This window comes from Sinocyclocheilus rhinocerous, unplaced genomic scaffold (genome assembly GCF_001515625.1).
Source record: "Sinocyclocheilus rhinocerous isolate Xijiao unplaced genomic scaffold, SAMN03320098_v1.1 scaffold1522, whole genome shotgun sequence".
NCBI classification, from domain to species: Eukaryota; Metazoa; Chordata; class Actinopteri; order Cypriniformes; family Cyprinidae; genus Sinocyclocheilus; species Sinocyclocheilus rhinocerous.
In genome coordinates, this window is record NW_015637563.1 from 20,971 (window position 1) to 46,564 (window position 25,594).

The window sequence follows — 25,594 nt, forward strand, 5'->3', positions numbered from 1 at the left end:
GCGATCACTGCATTGTTTTCCCAACTGTTACTTCGTAATTTATGGTCATACCAGCGCTGGTTGGTCGCACAGATAGAAGCAAAACATCATTCAGAAGTGTAAAGCTTTTGCAAAATGAACAAAACGGGTTTCCTTTCCGTGAACTTTGGATCACATCACAATGAACTGAAACTCAGCACATTTTTTTCTTTCGTTTTGTTAATCTGTTAATGATTTAAGTGAAATATATTTCATGTATAAGGCCTATATATTCCTTTTTATGTATATAGTTTTATTCTGTTTTCTCCATTCCCAGAAGCGCTGCAGGTGCGTTATGTGACCTTGTTGAAACCATGTTCTAATACACTATCCTGCCATTTTTGCTGGCTTCAAAACATGCAAAAAGCTGCATATTAGCCTACCTGCCATTTATTTTCACTAAAATGTAGGCCTAATGCTTGGTGGTTCGTGACATCCTCGGATAAACTGACGCCGGGGCACTGCCATTGCGACTTATCTATGATGAGTTCACAGTTGAGCAGGCATTTCACTCGTTGGATGCGTCAGCATCATATTTGCATTGGCCTTACCACTTGAATTGGTGATTGGTTGACTGCAAAATTCAAATATTAAATGGAACAATAAAATTATATTATTAACCGGTTAATGGCCATTTTAAATTTTCGATTCTGTTCGGAAATATTAAATTTGATTTTGTTTCTGGTTACATTCCTGTCAAAATTTTGTTTGTTACCGGTTTTCATTTTCATTCCTTGAACTGGTTCAGAGCCCTGCTACCAACACAACAAAAGAGAATAACTGCACTTATTGCCCTATTGGAGGTAAGGGTGGATGCTGCAATGCTTGAATTGCTGCCAGCCCAAATATTGCTGGTGTAGGTGTTCACAGTTATTGGTCAGGGAGTGCCAGTGCGATGAAGATCACTAGTGATGGAAGCAAAGTCCTAATAAAATGCATGTAACATGAGGCCAAACCAGGAAGCTGTGTGCTTCGGAAACAGTCAACTCTCCATTGTTGCGACCTTCTCAGAGTCAGTTGCTACAGCATCTGTCCCAACCACATGTCCAAGGAACATTGTTTTTTGAACTTCTTGGGGTGAAGGTGCAGTCTAGCATGACCTGGTCTGGTAGAAGACTTGCAGAGACGCTTTAAAGTCCATTACATTAACCAGTAGACCAAAGAGCTGTGTTGTTGGGTGAGCAGTCCGTTGGCAGTGACTCCTTCCTCTGGTTGTGCTGGGTAACAGTGAAGTGAGGAAAGGAGCAGGAATCCGTTTCAACAGCCTTGAACACAAACACTTACATGGTCAGAATATTAAAACAATTGTGATCAAACAGGATACTTTATAAACTTTGTTCACTAAAACTACTTTTGGGGGGGGGGTTGTTGACTGCACACAAATCCATATCCAAAATTCAAAATGCATCTGCACTTTCACAACCTCAAGGCTTTAAAAAAAAAACACGTCTGCATTATTTTAGACTGAAATTACATCAGCTTCTCTCCCATTATGGTGATTGTTAAATGTGTCACGAACTGAGAAATCAAAATTCCCTTGATCTTTTGATGCATAAGAGGTCATTGTATTATAAAAACATCCTGTAAGTTTAAGAACTCAAAACTTTCTCATTAGTCTAAAAACAGCTTATATTAAAGCCAGTCTGCCAAAACGACAGCTTGTGGAATATACGACTCTATGATGTAATAGTGTGGCTAAACAATCTGCCACGTCTATTTAAACAGAGCGTTCCAATGAGGGGAGTCAAAACAGGGCAGAAAATAGCCTGTTACTTCTAAATTATGTTTTTTGATGTAAACCTCTTGATGACATTATAAGTGGACCTCTGGGAACAGTACAAAACTAAAGTAAAAAACAAAAGCAGTTCATGAGGCCTAGTAAGTAATGAGTAATAAGATTTCCTTTACAGGGTTCCAGAGATGATCTCAGTGTCGGAGTAGGTTTAGCAGGTCAGGTGACCCATGTTTTACGCCATGGGAACTCGATGGATGCGTCCTTAACCAAGGAAGTGCTCAACTCCATTACAGGTACAGTGATGCTGCTTAGACTGTCACCCTCTATTCATAGTCTATTCCTCACACAAATCTATCATGCTTTCAGAACATTTGGAATATGATATCACAACGACAAAACTGTCATTGTACAGAAGAAAACATCCTTTAAAAAATAAAAGTTCCTAAGACAAAATGTCTTTCACATACTGATTTGCTTTTTTCCCAGCCTTTTCTTCATTGGCCGTATCAACAGCTAACAATGCAGACTCCAGAGGCTCTCTCATCAGCATCGAGTCGAACCCTAGCACCAGTGACCGCAATAGTGAGAAGATGGATGGATGTGAAAAGGTGAGCAAGTGCATGAACTGACAGACAGATAGATAGAACCAACATAACACATGAACAAAAACAGAAACTCAGAATGAAAGAAAACAGACACACAGAATGAATGAATGATTTTTCTCATGTAACGAGAATGATTGTGATGACTGTATTCAGTTTGCCAGGCCGCAGTCTCTCATTGGGTTTGGTGCACGCTTTGACAAACTGGATCAAGCGGAGACCAGAAGTCTGCTCATATGTTTCCTGCACATCATGAACACCATTTCAGAGGGTGAGACTTTAAATCACTGAACCTCGGAAGAACATGTGTATTGCACATATTCACATCTCATACTGTAGCATGGTGACCTGTAACATAATGCACTGTTGTGAGGATGATGTGCTCTCTGTGTTGCAGAGGTGCTGGTTTCATACTGGCATCGAGCGATCCACCAGGAGATCAGCGATTTCTTCAATATTCTGGAGTGAGTGACTCTTTTCATAAACACCAATAAACGGAGGAATGAAAAAGAAAGAAGGAATCAAATCCTTGTGTGTTTTCATTATTTTGCGTACTTCTTTTTTTAAACAGACTCTGTCTCCAACACTTCCGGTTCCTTGGAAAGCGTCACATTGCCAGGTAAGGTCTCTCCTCAGTTAGATGTGTTTTATGTGTGCTCCGGTGCGTCTGGATGAATGTAAGGGTCTTCCTCTTCTCTTCTCTTCTCTTCTCTTCTCTCTGTTCCTGATTGTATATGTGCTTGTAAGAGGGAGTGAGTTGCAGAGGTGCTGGTTTCATACTGGCATCGAGCGATACACCAGGAGATCAGCGATTTCTTCAATATCCTGGAGTGAGTGACTGTTCATAAACACCACTAAACGGAGGAATGAAAAAGAAAGAAGGAATCAAATCCTTGTGTGTTTTCATTATTTTGCATACTTCTTTTTTTAAACAGACTCTGTCTCCAACACTTCCGGTTCCTTGGAAAGCGTCACATTGCCAGGTAAGGTCTCTCCTCAGTTAGATGTGTTTTATGTGTGCTCCGGTGCGTCTGGATGAATGTAAGGGTCTTCCTCTTCTCTTCTCTTCTCTTCTCTTCTCTCTGTTCCTGATTGTATATGTGCTTGTAAGAGGGAGTGAGAGAAGGAATGTTTCAAAGCTTTATGAAGCATTTCTTTGAAAGCTAATTCACAGTACTTGCAGTCCATAGCAAGTTGCATGATGTAACTGCTTTTTGTGTGTTGAACAGGTCTGGACTGTTTTTGCTCAGGTGTCTGAAATGTCTATCACATAGATAAAGGCTTTTCTTAGCAGGAACTAAAACTAGAGCAACTGCTTACCAGTGCTATATAATGAGTAACAGCCTGTAGAGTCATAAATGAACTCCTGTTTTATTCCCACGTCATATGTTGTCTTTGTATTCTGATGCGTGTTTAATCCTCATCGCGCTCTCTGTTCCCACGTTCATGTTGTCCTCTGTCTGACTTCCACACATAACTTCACATTCTCACAGCAGTCTCTAAAGTTGACAGCACCAGCAGCATCTAACATACAAACTTGACTTGTCCTGCTCTGAAACACTGCCCCAGAAGCTTGGCTTTCATTTTCCTGTCTGTAATGGCTGTGAGGATGAAGGTTGGCGTTAACCCTGCTCTAATTGGCTCGTTGTGTGCACAGGAAGCTAGCGGCCGCTGTTAAGCTGGCTCAGGCCACACAGAACAATGGCACCCTGAAGGGGTCTAACGTGTCCTGCCAGTCTTCAGGGCTCCTACCCCAATGGTAAACACCTAACAGGTCCACACAGAGCTCCCAAAACCACTTACACTCCTAAAGATAAAGCTTCTGGATTGGCATCTGTGTTTCCATGAAGAACCGTTTCCATTGCACAGAAGGGTCTTTATAGTGAAAAATGGTTCTTTAGATTATTCAAATGTTCAAATGGACCCTAATTGGCTGTGAAAAAAAAACACTTTTGGAAGCTTTATTTCTAAGAGTGAAACACAAAGTGTGCAATGCATAGAATTAATTATTGCAATAAATGCATTTCTTAGCTAAATGATTTTTAACCCTGAATATAACGTTCTAAAACACACTCACACATGCACAAAACATTCATCCCACTTTATATCAGGTGTCTTTAACTGTACTTGTGTAACACATTAATTGTCTGGTACAGTGTACTTATTGTGTTCATGTTGTATTGCAAAACACTTTTGCTGCTGTTGAGGAAGGTTAGGGATGCGTTTGGTGTAAGGTTAGGTTTAAGAGTGGATTAAGGGGTAGAAATAGGATCAACAGTGTAATAATAGTGTAATAACTACAGAAATGAATTCCATGCAGGTATTTTTAAAATGTAAGTACTAGTGCTGTCAAATCGATTAATCGCGATTAATCGCATCCAAAATTTGCACATTTCATTTGCACTTATATATTGTTGCTCTTTTGTTAGTTTTGACTGCTTTTATTTCATTTGTAAGTCGCTTTGGATAAAAGCGTCTGCTAAATGACTAAATAAAAAAAAATAAAAAAAATAAAAATTTAAGTTTGTGTTTACATAATATATGTGTGTACTGTGTATATATTTATATGTATATATAAATACACACACATACATGTATAAATGTAAGAAATATTGTGTATATATTCATAATTATATATGATTTATATTATATATAAATATAAATATATGTATTACATTTATTTCTTAAATATATACACGTATGTGTGTGTATTTATATATACATATAAATATATACACAGTACACACACATATATTATGTAAACACAAACTTTTATTTTGGATGCGATTAATCGCGATTAATCGATTTGACAGCACTAGTAAGTACGATGTAAAAAGCATGTATGTACACAGTGAGTGCAATTTGTATTAAATGATTCATTTAAATGCTAGTGCTTAAGGACACTTCATATAAAGTGGGTCCGTCCTGTGTAAATATCATCATGTTACATCCATAGTGAGGGAACCATTTTTGTCTGTATCCAGCAAACCTGTCTCATTCACCTCCTGATAACGTTTATACAGGCTTTCTGCAAGTCTTAAAAAGGTCTTAATTCATTCTTTCACAAAATAAGGCCTTAAAAAAGTCTTAAATTCATAAAATCATTAAATGTGACATGCACTGCAAAAAAAATGAATCTTCCTCAGTATTTTTGTCTTGTTTTCCAGTACAAACATCTAAACATCCGTAAAGGGATAGTTCACCCAAAAATTAAAATTCTGTCATTAATTACTCACCCTCATACTTTTTGTGCGCAAAGAAAACAAAAAATAATGAGGTTATTCAACAATTCTTCACCTCTTCATCCCATCTGCAGTTTTTGTTTTCTTTGCGCACAAAAAGTATTCCCGTAGCTTCGTAAAATTACGGTTGAACCCCTGATGTCACATGGACTATTTTACCGATGTCCTTGCTACGTTTCTGTGCGTTGATCGTGGTAATATCCTTGCTGTCTATGGAGGGTCAGAGAGCTCTCACATTTTATCAAAAATATCTTAATTTGTGTTCTGAAGATGAACGGAGGTCTTACGGGTTTGGAACGACATGAGGGTGAGTAATTAATGACAGAATTTTCATTTTTGGGTGAACTAACCCTTTCAATCAAGATTTACATTTAACTGAGATTCAAACTGAAGATGTAAAGTCTTGTTTTCTGAAACAATTTAACAAAATTAAGTGAGTTTATGCCTAAAAGTCAAGTCAAGTCAATGCAGATTGTGTCAAAGCAGCTTTAAAGTATTAAACAGGGAAATAGTGTGTCGAAATAGTGTGCAGTTCTCCTCTGGCCAGACGAATCCAGCCGTTTAATAGGCTGCAGCAAAGTCAGATTGTGCAGAGGACTCATCTGGTTGCCGTGGTCTTGTCCCGGTGGCCGTCTAGGAGACGAGGTCTTCACTGGGGATCTGTCTCTGGGGCTCATCTAGTTGTCCTGGTCTCCACTGACATTCATAAAACAAGATCTGTCTGTCAATGGGATATTAAAACCTGTTTCCTCTTTTAATTAAGTTGATTTTTCTGAGCCTATTGGTAGATATTTGTTCTTGTTTTATTCACAAACTCACTTCATTTTGATATTTTTCTCATAAAACAATTATTATTTCCATTCTCTAGTGTTAGGGAGCAGCACTATTCAAGCCATAAGGCCTTTTTTTTATAAAATGAATTAAAATTGGAAGTTGTATTTCAAACCTTGAAGTGATGCCAATACAAGACATTTGCATTTAGAAACATATTTACATAATGTGTTCCATTCAATTTATCTTTATTTTATTTTTACTTGGTCTTAAAAAGTCTAACATTTACCTTCATAAAACCTGCAGAAACCCTGTTACATGTCTCTGTTGTTACAAAGAAAATAAAAGGCTATTTAGTTTATTTTGTAGTTTGCACATTCACACATTTTAAAAATACTGTTGACTTTCTGTAAACACTGAAATCATTTCCAGCAGTTCCAAGCAAGAAAGTGGAGAAATAGAGGGAGAAAATGGGGGAATTGAATCATTTTCTCTGCTATTGTCATGACATCTCAGGATTATGTTATTGCTGCTGTTCCCAGGATGCTCTCTGCTCAGGACGGGCACAGACATGCCCGCTCACAGACCATGCCCATCATCAGGGGGAAGAATGCCCTTACCAACCCCAAACTGCTGCACATGATGGAGACCACGGGTAAACATACACTCAGCTCAACCGCCGGTGAAAACCTGTGATACATACAGTAAAATTACAATGACTGAACTGAGCAAAAGCATGTGTATCATAACTGGTGTGTGTGTGTGTGTGTGTGTGTGTGTGTGTTAGATGGAAATGTGTCTGAAGGAGAAAGCGTCAGCCCTACAGATATTGAAGCCAATCTTTCTACTGAAGTAGCACTGACTGTGTTAGATGTTCTGGATCTGTTTGTTCATCATCACAAGGTAATATAGACACAGCTTTATGATGTGTACAATATACACTCTGATAATAATGTTTTTCCACACAAGAGAATACATAGTTTCCATACTTACTAGAAGTATATGAATTAGGATTAGAGCTTAGTGATATACAGTATCATAAAACTCTTTAAAAAATATTTTTTTAGCCTGTTGCAACATCTTGATATTTATGCACAAACATGAAGACTAGGAGAAATTATATTAAAATATTTTTTTTTTCATATGGATCAATGACAAGAGTGTCTGAGATAATAAAAAGGACTAAATCCTTTGAAAATAGTTTGAAAAACAGGGCTTAGTTTTTAGAAATCTTTATCATTTTTGAAAAAAAAAAGTTTTCTACAATTTGATTTTAAGACTCTAAAAAATGACAGATGATGTAACCATCTAATAAAAAATACTTTAATTGTACATGAAGTGTGCATAACTAAATCTTTTTTTTTTTTTTAAATCAAGCATTTTCAAAGATTATTTATTTATTTATTTTCTTTTTTTTTTTTGTCATGAGCATCAAGCAGTTTTCTCTGTTTGGGCTGAACAAAAATGTGCCAAAATATCTTATAATAATAATAATAATTACTGCACTTTGATTGGGTGGACAAAAGTATTTCAAATACTAGTAACAGTAATAATAGTAAATGCTTCATTGCTTACTGTTTTTAAGAAATACCGCAAGATCATGTCACACTACACATGCCAACATTAACTCGTTTAATGTCAATTTAGATATCAATCAATGTTGACACTAAAATATCTGAACACTGTTCTGCTTGTGAAAAAATGGATGGATTGCAACATTATTCTTTTGGCCCAAAATCACTGCAGTATTCACAATCAATCTGTTTGTGACTGTTCACTTCATTCTGATTGTAAGGAGGTTATTTTGCCATCTGGTGGACACATGGTGCATTTTCTTCAAGATGACTAACTCCTGCTATCTTCTCTTCTTCTGCAGAAACGGTTGCAGCACGATGACGGGCAAAACTCTCTGATGAAAAAAGTGTTTGACACGTACCTGCTGTTCTTCCAGATCAACCAGTCCACCAGCACCCTCAAACACGTCTTCACCGCCCTGCGCCTCTTCATTCACAAGGTGTCACTCTTTCTCCTCATACATGCTCAAACCTTTGTTCTTCCCAACAGTGGCCGGTGCAAGAAATTATTGGGTGAATTCAAATGGTAAAGTAGTGCATCTCTGATCACTCTGACAATTACTTTGTATTTCCTTAAGGGATTGAGCTGTTTGCTTTAATATGGAACAACTGGCCCCTTTTCACTTTGAAAAAAAACTGGAATTCACCCATTTTCTGATTTTTAGGAGCCAAGCACCTACAGTGGGTTCTGTTCAGGAGTCTATGGCAGCCCATAAAACTGCTTGTAGGAAAGTTATGAAATTTGGCACACAGATAGAAGACAGTCTCAACATTAATCATCGCAAGTTTAGAGTCTCTAAATCAAACTCTGTAGCGCCACCGCTTGTCCAAATTTTCACTCATGTTTATGCTAATAACTTTTGAACCATAACGTTTAGAAGCGAAATTCTGTTTCCTCTGATTCCTTGGCTCATACCGAGTCAAATGGACACCAAAATTTAAATTTCTATGGGTCAAGATTTTTGGCAATTTTTAATTATACGAAAAACTTATTTTTTTTAACTCGTCCTAGACAGTTTGTCTGATTTTCACCAAAATTGGCTCAGATCATCTTTAGACCATGCTTGCAAAAATGATGGAATTCAAGTTGATTAGTCAAACACTTTAGGTGTGTTTTTTGGTGTGTTTTATAATAACTATGACCTGAGGCTACCTGCACAGTTTCGCTGCAGTGCCACCTAGTGGTCGGGAGATATGAAAAATGGCTATTTTTGCTTATAACTTCTGAACAGTTTGGCCAAAAATCACTGCCAAAGCTTTGGCATATTCACACCAAACTTTGTATGTGCCATTGTCATCTCACACTGAACACATCAATTTGATAACAGCGCCACCTATTGGTGAAAAGAGATAGGCCATTAAAGGCACAATATGTACATTTTGCCGCTAGAGGGCGCGTATTCAAAATAAACAAAGAGACAAAGGCGTCGTTTGATGACGCTGTGACTGAGTGTGGAATCATGGGAGTTGTGGTCTTCATCCCCATAGCCGATGCAATCCGACGGGACTCGGGCAGAAATCATGTTCATGGATGAGCTAATGATTTATTAACGTAGTAGAATGAAGCAGGGTGAGGCTGAAAGCCGTCGAAGCGAAACGAGGCCGCTGAACGAGCGTGACACACGGCTCGAAAGCAGCGGAGCTTTTATTATGCCACAGTCGACCGCTTCCGCTCCTTCCGGTCGTGAGTATGTGGGTTTTCTACAAAACAAAACCGGAAATCGAGGGGTTATGACGTCATTAGCAGGCGACACAATGACACTATGGACACGCTCCGTGACACTAGTTAAAATTGCTAACTAGTGGCTTAAAAAAATGGCTTAATTACTTAATTGCTGCTTGCAGTTATATTTCGTTTTGTAATTATTGAGCTCACCTGTGGTTGTCTTCCGGTGTATTTGAACCCCTTTAGTAGACCAAAACCTACCAAAGGAAATATTAGTCATGGATTGTACAATTCTAACATCTTTACCTCAGTGGAAAACTCTGGAGGTTTAACTAGGATGCATGAAAGTGTTTTTTTTTTTTTTGTGGGGACACATAAATGAAATATTACTTGAATTAAGCCACCACACCAAAAATAAGAGGAACACAATTACAATTTGGTTTTGTGTTTTATGACAGGTGCAGTTTTACAGAGAGATAATGACGTCTGATGGTCATGATAATCTTCTTTTGGTTTCACGAGTAAAACATCTAAATAACCCTATTGTCATAAGGACAGAACTATATGCTTTAAAATGCAAAATTCAGTTTCACAACCTGTAAGAAATTTCTGTGCACTGTGTACCGAATGTAAAAGTGACTATATTGTGCAGGCAAAGGTTTTAGGTTTGAATACATTGTGCTCAGTAACTTTTTTATCTTAATGCATGAATAAATATAAACATAATATTGATTTTGGAGGGTTCATTAAAGAGCGTCAACACTGAAACTGATCTCTGTACTGATCTCTGACTCTCACGCTCTTCCTCTTCAGTTCCCGTCCACAGTTTTCCAGGGTACAGCGGATCTGTGTGGCAGTCTGTGTTATGAGATCCTGAAGTGCTGTAACCATCGCTCCAGCTCCACTCAGACCGAAGCCGCCGCGCTGCTCTACTTCCTCATGAGGAGGAACTTTGAGTTTACGAAGGGCAAATGCATCGTCCGCTCACACCTGCAGGTCAGGCTTCTGTTACTCTGCTGCCAGTGGGTGTCTGTATTTGGGTTATGCTTTAGATTCGATATTTAGACATTCTACTGACTATAAGCGACTTTAAACCAACTATATTGCCTTTCAAAAGTTTGGGATCTGTTGTTTTTTAAAGAAGTCTCGTCTGCTTATCATGCTGCATTTATTTGATCAAAAATTCAGAAATAAACATTTTCTATGTGAATATATAGTAAAATATAATTTATTCTTGCTGAATTTTCAGCATCATTACTCCAGTCTCCAGTGTCACATGATCCTTCAAAAATCATTTTAATATGCTGCTTTATTATCAATGTTGGGAACAGTTGTGCTGCTTAATATTTTTTTGGAACCTGTGATACTTCTTTCAGGATTCTTCTTTCTTTGATGAATAACATGTTAAAAAGCATTTATTCAAAATAGAAACCTTATCTAACAATATAAGCCTTCTATTACTTTTTATCAATTTAAAACAAGAGTATTAATTTCTTTAAAAATAATAATAATAATAATAATGTACTGATTTTTATTTAGAATTAATGCCGTTCTTTTTACCTTCTTATTTGTCAAAGAATCCTGAAAGAACTATCACAGGTTCCAAAAAAAAAAAGAAGCACAACTGTTTCCAACACTGATAATAAATCAGCATATTATACTGATTTCTGAAGATCATGTGACACTGAAAACTGGAGTAATGATGCTGAAAATACAGCTGCGCATCACAGGAATAAATTACAGTTTACTATATATTCACATAGAAAACAGTTATTTTAAATTGTAATAATATTTCACAATATTACTGTTTTTTTCTGAATTTTTGATCAAATAAATGCAGCGCTGATGAGCAAATGAGACTTCTTCACAAAAACAACTGATCCCAAACTTTTGAATGGCAATATAGTTGGTTTAAAGTCAGTGGAATGTCTGACTATACTATATCCCAAACTTTTGAATGTTGATGTGCATTACAACCAACTTTCATTATTTCACCACTACATGTAGAATAAGTTAACATGTACTTACAAACTTGCATTCAATCAGCAGAATGTCCATCAAAATGAAGAGTTAGCAGATATTAAGCAGAAAGTCACTAATACTCTAATGCCTGCTAGATGACATGGAGTTACAAAGTTACTTATAGTTAGTAGAATCTCTAGAGTGGACTATCAGAATAAACCTGTATTCGTGTGTCTTATGGTGTATGTGTTCAGTCTTGTATTGAAGATAACTGACAATATGCTTTTTCTGGCTGGTTTGGGGACTGAATGTGAGAAACTGATTTGGATTCTTGTCTTCTTCTCATCCAGGTGATTAAATCTGTCAGTCAGCTGATCGCTGATGCAGGTATCGGTGGTTCACGCTTCCAGCAGTCTCTGGCCATCATCAACAACTTCGCCAATGGAGACACGCCACTCAAAGTGAGAGTTTAGCAAAGATAACACTTTAACCCTTGTGCAGTGCTGTAAATACTTTACCTAATTTGGTATTTCTGGTAAAAAAAAATGACTGGCCTTTTAAAAATTGCTTGTAAATCTCTGTATTTATTTTATTTAACTGATTGATCATACGCCTCATTGATCTCCGTTTTTGAGTGAACATTGCCAAAATTATCCACAAATGATGCTTTTTTCAGTCAAGTGTAACAAGGTAGGGGACAAATCCCAAAAAAGTGCTAAAAATATAAATTTTTTGGGGAAGTAGTTATTCCCTGTTTGAGCAAAGTCTGTAAATTTTAGTCCAATGTGTTAACATTAACCAGCATTTTTGGAAAAAATAAAATCCTCATTAGGTCAATAAGGGTTAAAACTATAGCGTGTATCTTCTGTGCCATCAAATGTAATTGCAAAAATAGTGATAGATTTAATGAATTTGATTTGCAAGCAGTTTCGGAGGACCAGATTTACAGTCATAGAAGACAAGAACAGCACAATCACATTACCTAGCGCTGTATCGTTACAAAAATATAATGTTAATCAACTGATCTTTTGCTTTCTTCCAGAACACCACGTTCCCGGCTGAGGTGAAGGACCTGACCAAGAGGATACGCACCGTCCTGATGGCCACCTCCCAAATGAAAGAGCATGAAAAGGACCCGGAGATGTTGGTGGACCTGCAGTACAGTCTCGCCAACTCCTACGCCAGCACACCTGAGCTCAGACGCACCTGGCTAGAGAGCATGGCCAAGATCCACGTTAGAAACGGAGACCTGTCTGAGGTCCGAATGACTTCATCCAGAGGATCTTGTCATTAGCTGGTTTCATGCATGAATGATGAAAACAAGATGCTAGATGAAGACTCAGCCTCAGTCACAATATAATATATGCAATGAATGAGAATGGTGACTGTCGGTCCCTAACGTTCTGCATAACATATAAACAAATGTGAGGGTGAATAATTTAATAGTAGAATTTTAATTTTTGAGGGAAATATTCTTTAAAGGAATAGTTCAAACTGAACAAAACTTAAAATGTGCTCACGCTCAGGCCATCCGAGATGTAGATGAGTTTGTTTCTTCATCAGGTTTGTAGAAATGTAGCATTGCATCAGTGTCTCAGCAATGGATGCTCTGCAGTGAATGGGTGCCGTCAGAATGAGAGTCCAAACAGCTGATAAAAACATCACAATAATCCACAAGTAATCCACAGCACTCCAGTCCATCAGTTAACATCTGGAGAAGACAAAAGCTGAAACAATTCCATCATAAAGATGTTTTTAATTAAAATGCGAGTCCATAATCCATAATAACGCTTCCTCCAGTGAAAAAGTGTTCTGGTCTGAATCAGGAGAGAAATCAAGCACCATTTAAACAGCTCTAAACAAATATGTGAGAGACAACAGCAGATGCACTTTTTCACTGGAGGAAGCGTTATTATGGATTATGGACTCATATTTTAGTCAGAAACAATGGACTGAAGTTAAAAACTGCCCAGTGATGGAATCACACATTAGGTGAACTATTTCTTTAAAGGTTCATTCATGCAGAAATCAGCACCTCAGATTTGAATTTTTCTGAAAGGGACTTGTGCTTTTTGTATCTCATTTAAAATGAAATTTTGAAAACTCTTTTCCTTGTCCACTTCAGGCGGCCATGTGCTATATCCACATCTCAGCACTTATAGCAGAGTCTCTGAGGAGGAGAGGTGAGCAGCTGCTTGTGGCGATCAGTATTTCAGTAATGCCTGCTTATATCAATGCAATAGGTTTTTTTTTCTTTGCAAACATCGCATAAATAGCCTTCCTATTGAGCTTTCGTTTGACATGCTGTTTGGCCATTGCTGCTCAGTTGTTGTTGTTTTTTTCAGTGCTGCACTTCATAATGAAAAATGCTCCTTGCTCCTTCCTGCCACTTGCTTTATTCCTTATACTGTGAGTTTTTGTGGCTTTGTCATTAGATGCATTCTAGCTCATTGTGTGGCTGGCGTAGATGCATGAGTTTACAGAATAGATGCATGGCTGGAGCACTTGCCTTCGTGATAAGTATGAAATAGGGGTGAGCAGTATGAACAAAAATCTTTTTACAGTATGGCTAATTGAATATAATGTTAACAGTGTATATCATAATGTAGCTGTTTTTACTGAATATTCAACTAACGGCTGTGGAAATGTTTTAAACGCTACTTCATATCACTTAATCATCATTAACATTATAGCAAAATCTCCACCGACTGACTCTTGCACGGTGCATCCCGTCATACTGCTCAGCCCTAGGTTGCGAGTAAACTTGTGTTAAACCTGATGCCGCTCTGCAATCACAGGTTACTGGAAGTCTGAGAAGGGTCGGATCTCAAGTGTGAGCAAAGAGGGAGCCTGTGTAATTAACTCTAGCCCCTTACTAACTCCCCACGATGGAGAAAGTGAGTGCACCTCCGCCTGCCCCGTCCGGCAGTGTTCTGTCTGTCTGTCTAAACTAAACACTGAGTTATTATTACAGGGCTACTTCTCAAGCGGATTAGTTTACCTTAACCCTACATGTCAAGTCAGTTTTGTTTGTGTAGCGCTTTTCACAGTGCTTATCGTTTCATAGCAGCTTTACAGAAAATAGTGCCACAGTAAGTGAACCAAAAGCAAATGTGGCAAGGAACAGATTCCCTAAAATGTTTAGCTAGTAGATTTTAGTTACATACTTAAGTTAAGTCAGTGTACACTGTAAAAATCATTTTCTTATTGATTGTGTCTTTTTTTCCCATGATGTTCTGAGATCAGCAGTACTGTGCAAAAGACTAATAGCAATTTTAGGTTTCCTAATGTTCTTGTGAAGCATGTAAATGTGCCTGTAAGCTTTTGCACTGTACAGTATAAGTCTGAGAAGGCATAGCATAAACCTAAGTTTGTCAGTTTCATCCTGTTTTAACAATTTATGTTTTTTAACAGGAAAACAAAGCAAACATTCCTATTTAAGGAATAATTCACCAAAAAATGAAAATTAGCTAAACAATAGCTAAAGAAAAAAACCCTCAGGCCATCCAAGATTAGGATGAGTTTGTTTCTTCATCAGATTTGGAGAAATGTGTCATTGCATCAGTGTCTCAGCAATGGATGCTCTGCAGTGAATGGGTGCCGTCAGAATGAGAGTCCAAACAGCTGATAAAAACATCACAATAATCCACAAGTAATCTCCACACTCCAGTCCATCAGTTAACATCTGGAGAAGACAAAAGCTGTGTGTTTATAAGAAACAAATCCATCATTAAGAGAGTAATCTGCACAGATCAAGCACCGTTTACAAGCCTAAACAGTCCAAAACAGCTCTAAACAAATATGTGTGTGGCTTTTGATATGAGAGACAACAGCAGATGGACTTTTTCACTGGAGGAAGCGTTATTGTGGATTATGGACTCAATGTTTTTATCAGCTGTTTGGACTCTCATTCTGACGGCACCCATTCACTGCAGAGCATCCATTGCTGAGACACTGATGCAATGCTACATTTCTACAAATCTGATGAAGAAACAAACTCATCTACATCTTGGATGGCCTGAGCGTGAGTACATTTTCACGACTATTCACACAACTATTCCTTTAAGTAATACATTTTTGCTGTATGAATGTAAATATTGCCAAATAGTATTCATACACTTTTTTCCCCGATTAATTTAACTCTTGGAATCGGCTTGTTTTTCTCAGAAAGGTAATGTTTTAATAAGGTTTTTTTTTTTTTTAATTTGTGTTTTAAAAAAGAGGTCTTCCTGAATTTTGGCTTGTGTAAGGTATTTGTCCTCCCGTGCAAATAATAATGTGAACCGTGCATGTAAGACCTGAATGTGAATGAGCGTGTCCACAAGCACTCCCTGTTTCCAGCTCACCTCATGTTTTCACGATTCAAGCAAATGCTGCTTGAAGACACAAATGTCCCTGTAATGTGCCACATACTGTCATCACAATGCAAACAGTGTTTGATTACACTTAATAGAACCAGTGATAATTTAAAACTAAATTATTGTGTGATTGCAAATGTACGACTTAATAGATAGAAAGTAAAGTGGATGGATGTATGGATTAATAGATGTTTGGATGTGAAAATGGAGTGGATCCATCCATGCATGAGGATTTGAGAATGGTTGGAATACAAAGACTAATACCTGAATGGACAAGTTGATGGATGGGTACATAGAAGACGGATAGATGGATGAATGAGTAACATACTCCCCGTGTTTGTGTATGAACCCGCAGCTTCATTCAGTATGGGCTGGGCCGCCTTCATGAACATCTCTCCTAATGTGAAAGAAGAGGGAGCGATGAAGGAGGACGCCGGCACTCAGGACACTCCGTACACGGAGGTGCAGAATCACTCCACACATCTCAGAGTGAGTGTTTATAATGTCTCTCATAAAGGTGCTGAGTGACCTCTCTGTCCTGTAGGACACACTGGTGGAGCAGCTGGAGATGTGTGTGGATTCCCTCTGGAAGTCTGAGAGATACGAGCTCATCGCAGAGATCAACAAACCTGTTATAGCCGTCTTCGAGAAGAGACGAGATTTCAAGGTACTTTGATTATCAGTGGACTGATAGGAAAACACAAGGGACGTGTTTATGAACTGTATCTGTGTGTCCTGTAGCGGTTATCAGAGCTGTACTACGACATTCACCGCTCGTACCTGAAGGTGACAGAGGTGGTGCACTCTGAGAAACGCCTGTTTGGACGCTACTATCGTGTGGCTTTCTATGGACAGGTGAGACGAGCAAACACTCTTTTGGAAGTCATACTTTATGAAAAGTGCAAAAGTGCAGTTGTCACCTGATATTTCTGCACTCCTTCAGAGATCTGATGAAATCTGCACTAATCTCTACAAAGAAAAGCTCAGCTATCACATGTTGACATTAGCAGATTTATTAGTTATGTTATTTTGTAAGTTCATAGCCACACTGAAAAAAAAAGAAAAAAAGATTGACCAACCTGAAAAAAGCTCAGCCAGATGTTTTTCTCAAATATGATTTATTTTGATTTAATATTATGATTAAATGTGATTAATCATTGCGAACATTGGACTCATTTTGCAACAAGTTTTGGTGTGAGAACTCAGTCTTGGTTTGCGAATGGGCCTTAAACCTTAACAGAGTTTAAAATTGTCAAATGAAAAAAAAAAACTCTGTAAACAAATAAATACAAATTAGTGTGGAATATCAAGCATGCCCAAATGAGCATGGCTAGTATGAGTTCACTCAACAAGTTTTATTGATCCTAATTAATGAAGGCAAATAGATATTTACTGTCCATAACTCTTGGTGTGTTTAAACACTCTTCTGTTCTCTCCTGTGTGTTGTGTATCTATCAGGCAGTGGTAAGTTTAGTTTAAGTTGTTCTGCTCTCACTCTTAACTCTCCTAATCTCTCCCTACACGCTAATAATATGTGTGTCACACATGGTTTGATACAATATTTCTCCTGGACGTGATCGTTCTCCTCTGCTGATGTAATCCTGAGCGTTTATACTGTGTGTGTACATTGTGAGTGATTTCAGGTAAATGAAGTTGAGTTTCAGACAGAGACATCTAAATGTGATGTTAACCTTCATTACAGAAGTTGAGTTCATTGTGCTTTGTCATTTTAACAGCGTGTTGCATTGACTGTTGTGTTAACAATTGGGCTTCAGCAAAAGCTGTTATATCCACCTTATTTTTAACATAAGAGCAGGTGCGGCTATTTGTAAATTGAATATGCTGTTATACCTCTTGATATTGCAAACTGGCATTGGTCATCATTTTATTTGAATATATTATTGTAATCATAAACACACTGGTTTGTAGCACAAACGGAGTAAATACTAAAAGTTTTACCTTTTACTGTACTTTATTCTTGTGTTTATTCATCTAACATTAGGGTGGCCATTTCTATACTCTGCAGGATTCATGAAGGCAGGATAAAAACCCTAAACCAGTTACAAAAAAAAAAAACATTCCCATTAAGGGATGATATTTTTCACTTTAAATTGATTTCCAGGGACATTTTTTATCCTTTACAAGGGCAAATTTTCTAATTTTATTAAATGCATGCATAATCTTTCATGTAAATTCATATATTTATTAAATAAATGCAATTAGAATAATAAGACACTATGTGCACCAGTCAAATGAAATCAATATCAATATAATCCATGTTGGTACTTCATAAGTACATACATTTATATATATTTAGACACACTGTTTAATGCAGCCCAGAGATGCCATGAATGCATTTACACTACAGATACAATTGCATAAATAATGTTAGGAGATTCATATAAAATATACGGAATATATACAGTAACTATGAAATTATACTTTAAATATGAAACTAAAAACTACCAGTAGGTGGCGACAAGTCACTGTCGTAATGAGTGAGTCATTGATTCACTCATTCAACCAATTTGTTCAAAACGGTTGATTCATTCATTTCATTTATTTATTTAACCAGGAAGAGACTCACTGAGATTAAAATCTCTTTTCCAGGAGTGTCCTGGCCAAGATAGGCAGCCGAGTTTGCATATACAAATAAACAACGTAGTTACAACATACATTACAAAACCAACATATAACCGGTTAAAAACAATTACACACCATTAGGGATTCAGGAATAAAGTGAGCCATTTGCTGATTTCAGAAGTGTGTACTAGATACTACTCTTACTATTTCTACCATATGAAGATATGCTAAAGTAGTAAGAGTAGTATACTAGTATGCAGTTTAGAATTTATGAATGGATGAATCTTTGACTCACCTGATTTGTTCGAAAACGCCGAATCCTTCAGGAACAAAACGCCATTGTTATCGTAGATGCAGTGATTGGCGAAATACAGCAGATCAGTCCATACTGATAATATTGTGTCTAAAATGGACGTCACTCAATAGTAACCTGAACATAAGTTACATTTATTTATTATATACCATTGTATAAAGTATAAAATAGAGATCTTAAAAGTAGGACACACCGTTGCTGAAGCCTCTGCTGGTAGACGGACTGTCCAACCTAAAACCGGACAAATGGCCACCCTGTCGCACATAAAAACACCGAAAAATAGCTTACTTCCGTGCAAAATAAGGTGGATACTCTGTGCTAGACACTCCATAAACTGGTGATCTCTAGTTCATGTGCAGTGTTGTGTTCACCAGGGCTTCTTTGAGGAAGAGGAGAGTAAGGAGTTTATCTATAAAGAGCCGAAGCTCACAGGACTGTCAGAGATTTCTCAAAGACTCCTCAAACTCTACTCAGACAAGTTTGGAGCTGACAACGTCAAGATGATCCAAGACTCCAACAAGGTTTGTTCTGCTGGCTCTTCTATGCCTCCTTTCTCTGACCTATGAAGAATCTCTTGTCTGAATCACAGTGAAGCTCGTTTATAGTCACTAGGATGACAGTGTTGTTTACTGTGTGTTTTTCGCAGGTGAATCCTAAAGACCTGGACCCCAGATTTGCTTACATCCAGGTGACCTACGTAGTGCCTTATTTTAATGAGAAGGAACAAATAAAGTCAGAATTGTAAAATTAAGGTTGTAATTACCTTTGTTATTTTAATTTTGTGGTGGAAACAAAAACAGAATTCAGAGACAGTCAGATTTGCGACATATTAAGTCAGAAACTTGGAATTGCAAGGAAAAAAAGTCATAATTCTGTATTTTTATTTTGCGATTCTGACTTTTCATGTCAAAATTCTCTTTTTTCTTGCTATTCTGAGAAAAAAAGCAAAATTTGCAAGAACAAAAGACAGAATTGTGAGATATAAATGCACAATCGCAAGAAGAAAAAAGTCAGAAAGGTGAGATAGAGATAAAAAGTACTTTTTACATTTTTGTTTTATCCTGTGGCAGAAACAGGTAGTAAGAGTTTTTAGCATTCTAGAGCTTCTGCCTGAATTATACACCCCTCTCTTTCAAGATCCCGTCAAGCAGAAACTCGGCAAGCATTGCGTTTATTTTCATGCACTTTTCACACACCTTCCTCCTCTGTCTTCCTACTCCTGTTAGGACGTAAGCCGTTGCTGACAACTGGATAATTGCAAACCCTTAACTTGCCCCTTTCCAACTCATGAAACCACTCTTCTGTACTGTACTGTACTGTAAAAATCCATCAGGCACTCAGCTTCCAGCGTCCCGTATACCGTATGGACTGCCTGCTGTTAATGCATGCATGAATATATTGAAAACACTGCCAGAAGCACTGACCTAATAATGGCCGTTTTGCATTTCAGACCACAAAACATAATGTAAACGATGGATATCTGTTTATTTCTTTGCAAACCTGGCAAATATTGGATGTCACAGACCCATTAACTCCCATCTCTGCTGCCTGTGTTGTTCTGCAGCGAGCTCCGGTTTTCCCTTCTTGAAGAAGCGTGTCGAGGTGGTGGAGCAGCAGAGCACAGAGATGAACCCCATCGAGGTGGCGATCGACGAGATGAGCTGCAAAGTGTCTGAGCTCAATCAGCTGTGCGGCATGGAGGAGGTGGACATGATCCGGCTGCAGCTCAAACTACAGGGCAGCGTCAGCGTGAAGGTGAGCGATGCACAACAGATCTTCTGATGCTGTTGGGGAAGTATCTAGTTACTAGTTACATGTAACTGAATTACAAAATAAAAGTAACTGTTACAGTTACTGAGCTTCAAAATAACATTAAATCAAAACTGACACGAAAGGAAAACACCTTTATAGACCTTTTTATCTTATGAAAACTGTTTAATGGTGCTGTAAGCTATGAAAGTAATTGGGACTTTGTCACAATTCTCTTTTTTTTCAATTCTGAGGAAAAAAGTGGAATTGCGCGAGATATAACGTAAGAATTGTGAAATAAAAAGTTGCAGTTACCTTTATCATTTTATTATGTGGTGGAAACAAAAAAGCAGAGTTCTGAGAAAAAAGTCAGATTTGCAAGATATAAACTCTTGGAATTGTGAGGAGTTTATATCCAAAAAATCTCTGATTATATCAGGTTTATATCTGGAACGTTTACATCTTGCAATTCTGACTTTGTGTCAAAATTCTGTCTTTCTTTTCCAGCCATTCTGAGAAAAATTCAGAATTGTGTGAGAAACTTGTAATGGCAAGAAAAAACTTTAAAAAGTCAGAATTGTAAAATTGAGACATATAAACTCAGATTTGCGAGATTTAGGATTCTGAGAAAAAAAAAGTCAGAATTGTGAGATTTAAACTCAGAATTGCAAGTAAAAAAGTCAGAATTGTGAGTTTATATCTTGAAATTCTGACTTTATATGTCGCAATTCTGAGAAAAAAAAAGTCAGAATTGTGAGATGAACTTGCAAGAACAAGAAAAAATAAAGTCAGAATTGTAAAATTAAGGTTGTAATTACCTTTGTTATTTTAATTTTGTGGTGGAAACAAAAACAGAATTCAGAGACAGTCAACAGATCTTCTGATGCTGTTGGGGAAGTATCTAGTTACTAGTTACATGTAACTGAATTACAAAATAAAAGTAACTGTTACAGTTACTGAGAAAAAATGTGTAACTCAATTACAGTTACTTATGAAAATTTTAATGATTACAAAGAGGGTTACATCTGAATATTTTCACACACATACAGATTTGTGACCCTGGACCCTGGAGTCTTAAGTCGCTGGGGTATATTTGTAGCAATAGCCAAAAATACATTGTATTGATTTTCTTCTTAAATTGCATTGACTGCTCTAAATTATGAGACACCAATGTTTCAGGAGTTTAGGGCACATGCATATTCGATAACCGTTTTATTTCCTATTTCGGTTTTATGTATATGCTCTATTTTTTAAGATTAACTGTTTTTTCCAAGGCATTGTTAGATGCCAGTGTTTCTTGTCATAGCTATGGAACGATTTGATTTCCAAAACAGTATCTATTAAACTGCATCTTATGATTTTAAACCTGCATTTCACCTTAGAATGATCTCAAAATAAAAAGAGGTGCTAAAGACTGTGCTTAAAAATTCAACGATTATAATCTTAATTCAAGTGATGAGGGATTTTTGACATCAGTGTTGAGTTCTGCTGTAAGGTTAACCCCCGAAAATTATTAACAGTTTAGAAAAATTTAGATTATTTAAATTTAGAAGTAATCAAAAATACACAAATGTAATAAGTTACATTACTTTAATAAAGTAATTGAAATAGTGACACTACTTGTTACATTTTAAATAGGGTAACTTGTAATCTGTAACCCGTTACATCTCCAAAGTAACCTTCCCAACAGTATCTAGCCATTTCTAAACTTGCCGTTTTACCATAATAGCATGAGCTATTCTAGCATCTTGAGTAAGACTGTGAAGTAGGGATTTATTTTCATGAATTCATATGTTGTTTTAGGTAAATGCTGGGCCCATGGCCTACGCCCGAGCCTTCCTCGAGGAGAAGAACGCCAAGAAATACCCAGACAACCAAGTCAAACTCCTGAAAGAGATCTTCAGGTACCTCATTGTTCCCTACATCAAGGAACGCAAAGTATAATGTTATTATGGTGTTATTTTAATGCCACCATGATAACTGCATCAGAATGTCCTTCATTCTCATGCAAAATTAGTTCTCAAATAAGTCCAAAATAAATAAACTGAATGAAACACAGATCAGTATGGTCTCTAAATGTAATGTCTTGAATTAACAACGTTTAGAAAATTTGGATCTCCATTACATTCGATTTCATTTTACACACACACACACACAAGGTTTAAATAGCTTTGCTACCCAACACCAATATATAGTAGTAACTTTTACTGTACCTTCTGATCACACTGCAAAAAAAATAATGTCCTTCATCAGTATTTTTGTCTTATTTTCGCTGCAAATGTCTAAAGATTCTTAAGTCAAGATACACTTTACTTGAGAAGCAAAATGACCTAAAATAAGAAGTCTTGTTTTTTTATGAAACTGATCAAAATACAATGAGTTTATGATTAAAACAAACACAAATATCTACCAATGGGCTCAGAAAAATCATCTTCATTTTAAGGGAAAACAAGTTTTCATTCCCCATCGATAGATATTTCTTCTTGTTTCAAGCATAAACTCACTTAAATTTGTTCAATTTCTTAGAAAACAAGACTCTATATCTGCGTTTTGCATCTCAAGCAAAAGTATCTTGATTTAAGGATGTTTAGATATTTGTACTTGAAAACAATTCATAAATACTGAGGAAGATACTCATTTTTTTGCAGTGCATGCAACATTAAATGCCATGAATTTAAGACTTTCTGCTCTGATTTAAGAGCATTTTAGGCCTTCATTTTTGTAAGTGTGAATATTACAAAGATATTTTAAGATCTTTACAGGACATACATTTAAAGCAGTAAGTTAGACCACAAAAGTTTGGTTTGTTTTTGGGAAGTTTTAAAGCTGGACATCTATGATAAACTTCTATAAGCAGAATGTTTTAATGATGTTAACAAATGCACTGAAAGCTAAACAATGCTCAAAGTTTGTGGAGTGTACCAAATGACTTTTAACAGAAGTGTAGTGACTGCGATCCGGGTTTGCTGTTTGTGGTCCTGCAGGCAGTTTGCAGACGCGTGTGGTCAGGCCTTGAAGGTGAATGAGCGTCTCATAAAAGAAGATCAGCTGGAGTATCAGGAGGAGATGAAAGCTCACTATAAAGACATGCTGACCGAGCTCTCCGCCATCATGAACGAGCAGGTCAGCACACTTCATCCCATGCATTAACTCCGGAGCCCTCCAGATTTCTGTGTTTTCACTGATATACTGTAGGGGGCGCTATTACACATCTTCTGAAAGAGTACTGAATCTCTGGATTAAAACACAGGTGAAGAAGAAGCAGAAACAAGCGATCGCATGTGTAAACAGATGCATATGTAAAATAACGTGATCCTCAAACATTAAACAGAATAGAAATCAAAACTGCCTAAAGTTACTGAATGAAATGTCGACCCGGGAAGTGGTTTAAGACTGTGCTTTGTGGGTGTTGATGGAAGCGATCTACTCTCATCTGTTTTGACCATCAAATCTGATCCAAATATAGTCTTTTATCAGGCCTTGAAGGTGAATGAGCGTCTCATAAAAGAAGATCAGCTGGAGTATCAGGAGGAGATGAAAGCTCACTATAAAGACATGCTGACCGAGCTCTCCGCCATCATGAACGAGCAGGTCAGCACACTTCATCCCATGCATTAACTCCGGAGCCCTCCAGATTTCTGTGTTTTCACTGATATACTGTAGGGGGCGCTATTACACATCTTCTGAAAGAGTACTGAATCTCTGGATTAAAACACAGGTGAAGAAGAAGCAGAAACAAGCGATCGCATGTGTAAACAGATGCATATGTAAAATAACGTGATCCTCAAACATTAAACAGAATAGAAATCAAAACTGCCTAAAGTTACTGAATGAAATGTCGACCCGGGAAGTGGTTTAAGACTGTGCTTTGTGGGTGTTGATGGAAGCGATCTACTCTCATCTGTTTTGACCATCAAATCTGATCCAAATATAGTCTTTTACAAAAACGCAATTTTCTCAACGTTTTGTTCAAAATGCTGATCATTTTTTTTAATTAAACTTACCCACATTCAAGAGTTTATATAAAAATGCATAAAGCTAGAATAAAACAGTTTTTTTTTTCCTTCATTTGTTTAAAAGCAAAGGTTCAGATTTATTTTTTGACACATTGCATGCTCAGGTATTCATAAGTGAAAGTTCAAATGATCAAAAATGCCGGCGGTGGCTGGCAACTTTTTAGAAAAAAAAAAAAAAACGCTGGTGGGGAAACAGTTAAATGCATGTTAAATGTGACCCTGGAGCACAAAACCAGTCATAAGGGTCAATTTTTTATATATTAATAATAAATAATCTTTCCATTGATGTATGGTTTGTTAGGATAGGACAATATTTGGCCGAGATACAACTATTTGAAAATCTGGAATCTGAGGGTGCAAAAAAATCTAAATATTGAGAAAATCATCTTTAAAGTTGTCCAAATGAAGTTCTTAGCAATGCATATTACTAATCAAAAATTAAGTTTTGATATATTTATGGTAGGAATTTTACAAAATATCTTCATGGAACATGATCTTTACTTAATATCCTAATGATTTTTGGCATAAAAGAAAAATGTATAATTTTGACCCATACAATGTATTGTTGGCTATTGCTACAAATATACCCCAGCGACTTAACACTGCTTTTGTGCTGCAGGGTCACAAATGCTTAAATAAATCATCTTTTTTCTGCCTTTTGCTTGTATATAGTTACGTTGTGTGTTAATGGCATGCTTTTTCTATATTTCTCCACCCCTTTAAAGATCCCGTACACGAGACAACCCGGAACAGAACGACACAGTGCCATCTGAGCTGCTAGTGAGTTTGGGAAACATTGCTGTCTAACATGGCTTGTGGGTTTTTCTGACCAGAGGGACTAAAAAACTTTGATTTTAACGAAATAGAAATGGACAAAAAGGAAAAGAATTATAGTCTTGTGGACGAAGCAGAATGCCGTGTCTTTGCCTGTGTAACACACACACACACTCTCACACACACACACTCTCACACACACACACTCACACACACACACACACACACACA

The 25,594-nt window shown here is 37.1% G+C and overlaps 1 protein-coding gene across 1 annotated transcript in view; it reads left to right on the forward strand.

Annotated features, from left to right (window-relative positions):
- Nucleotides 1-25,583, forward strand: part of LOC107749056 (dedicator of cytokinesis protein 10) — a 44,939-nt gene extending 19,356 nt beyond the window's left edge. Inside the window, exons 22-45 of the mRNA XM_016564106.1 lie at nucleotides 1,929-2,046; nucleotides 2,240-2,361; nucleotides 2,512-2,626; nucleotides 2,753-2,819; nucleotides 2,927-2,974; nucleotides 4,013-4,114; nucleotides 6,911-7,023; nucleotides 7,156-7,271; nucleotides 8,245-8,382; nucleotides 10,422-10,604; nucleotides 11,921-12,031; nucleotides 12,613-12,828; nucleotides 13,696-13,753; nucleotides 14,369-14,467; nucleotides 16,284-16,390; nucleotides 16,473-16,595; nucleotides 16,670-16,783; nucleotides 17,387-17,392; nucleotides 19,199-19,345; nucleotides 19,471-19,556; nucleotides 20,333-20,579; nucleotides 22,377-22,477; nucleotides 23,558-23,696; nucleotides 25,315-25,583. Coding sequence (XP_016419592.1) covers nucleotides 1,929-2,046; nucleotides 2,240-2,361; nucleotides 2,512-2,626; nucleotides 2,753-2,819; nucleotides 2,927-2,974; nucleotides 4,013-4,114; nucleotides 6,911-7,023; nucleotides 7,156-7,271; nucleotides 8,245-8,382; nucleotides 10,422-10,604; nucleotides 11,921-12,031; nucleotides 12,613-12,828; nucleotides 13,696-13,753; nucleotides 14,369-14,467; nucleotides 16,284-16,390; nucleotides 16,473-16,595; nucleotides 16,670-16,783; nucleotides 17,387-17,392; nucleotides 19,199-19,345; nucleotides 19,471-19,556; nucleotides 20,333-20,579; nucleotides 22,377-22,477; nucleotides 23,558-23,696; nucleotides 25,315-25,362 — 2,724 coding nt within the window. The 3' untranslated portion in view covers nucleotides 25,363-25,583. The remainder of the gene's footprint in view (nucleotides 1-1,928; nucleotides 2,047-2,239; nucleotides 2,362-2,511; nucleotides 2,627-2,752; nucleotides 2,820-2,926; nucleotides 2,975-4,012; nucleotides 4,115-6,910; nucleotides 7,024-7,155; nucleotides 7,272-8,244; nucleotides 8,383-10,421; nucleotides 10,605-11,920; nucleotides 12,032-12,612; nucleotides 12,829-13,695; nucleotides 13,754-14,368; nucleotides 14,468-16,283; nucleotides 16,391-16,472; nucleotides 16,596-16,669; nucleotides 16,784-17,386; nucleotides 17,393-19,198; nucleotides 19,346-19,470; nucleotides 19,557-20,332; nucleotides 20,580-22,376; nucleotides 22,478-23,557; nucleotides 23,697-25,314) is intronic.
- Nucleotides 25,584-25,594: the final 11 nt, after the last annotated feature.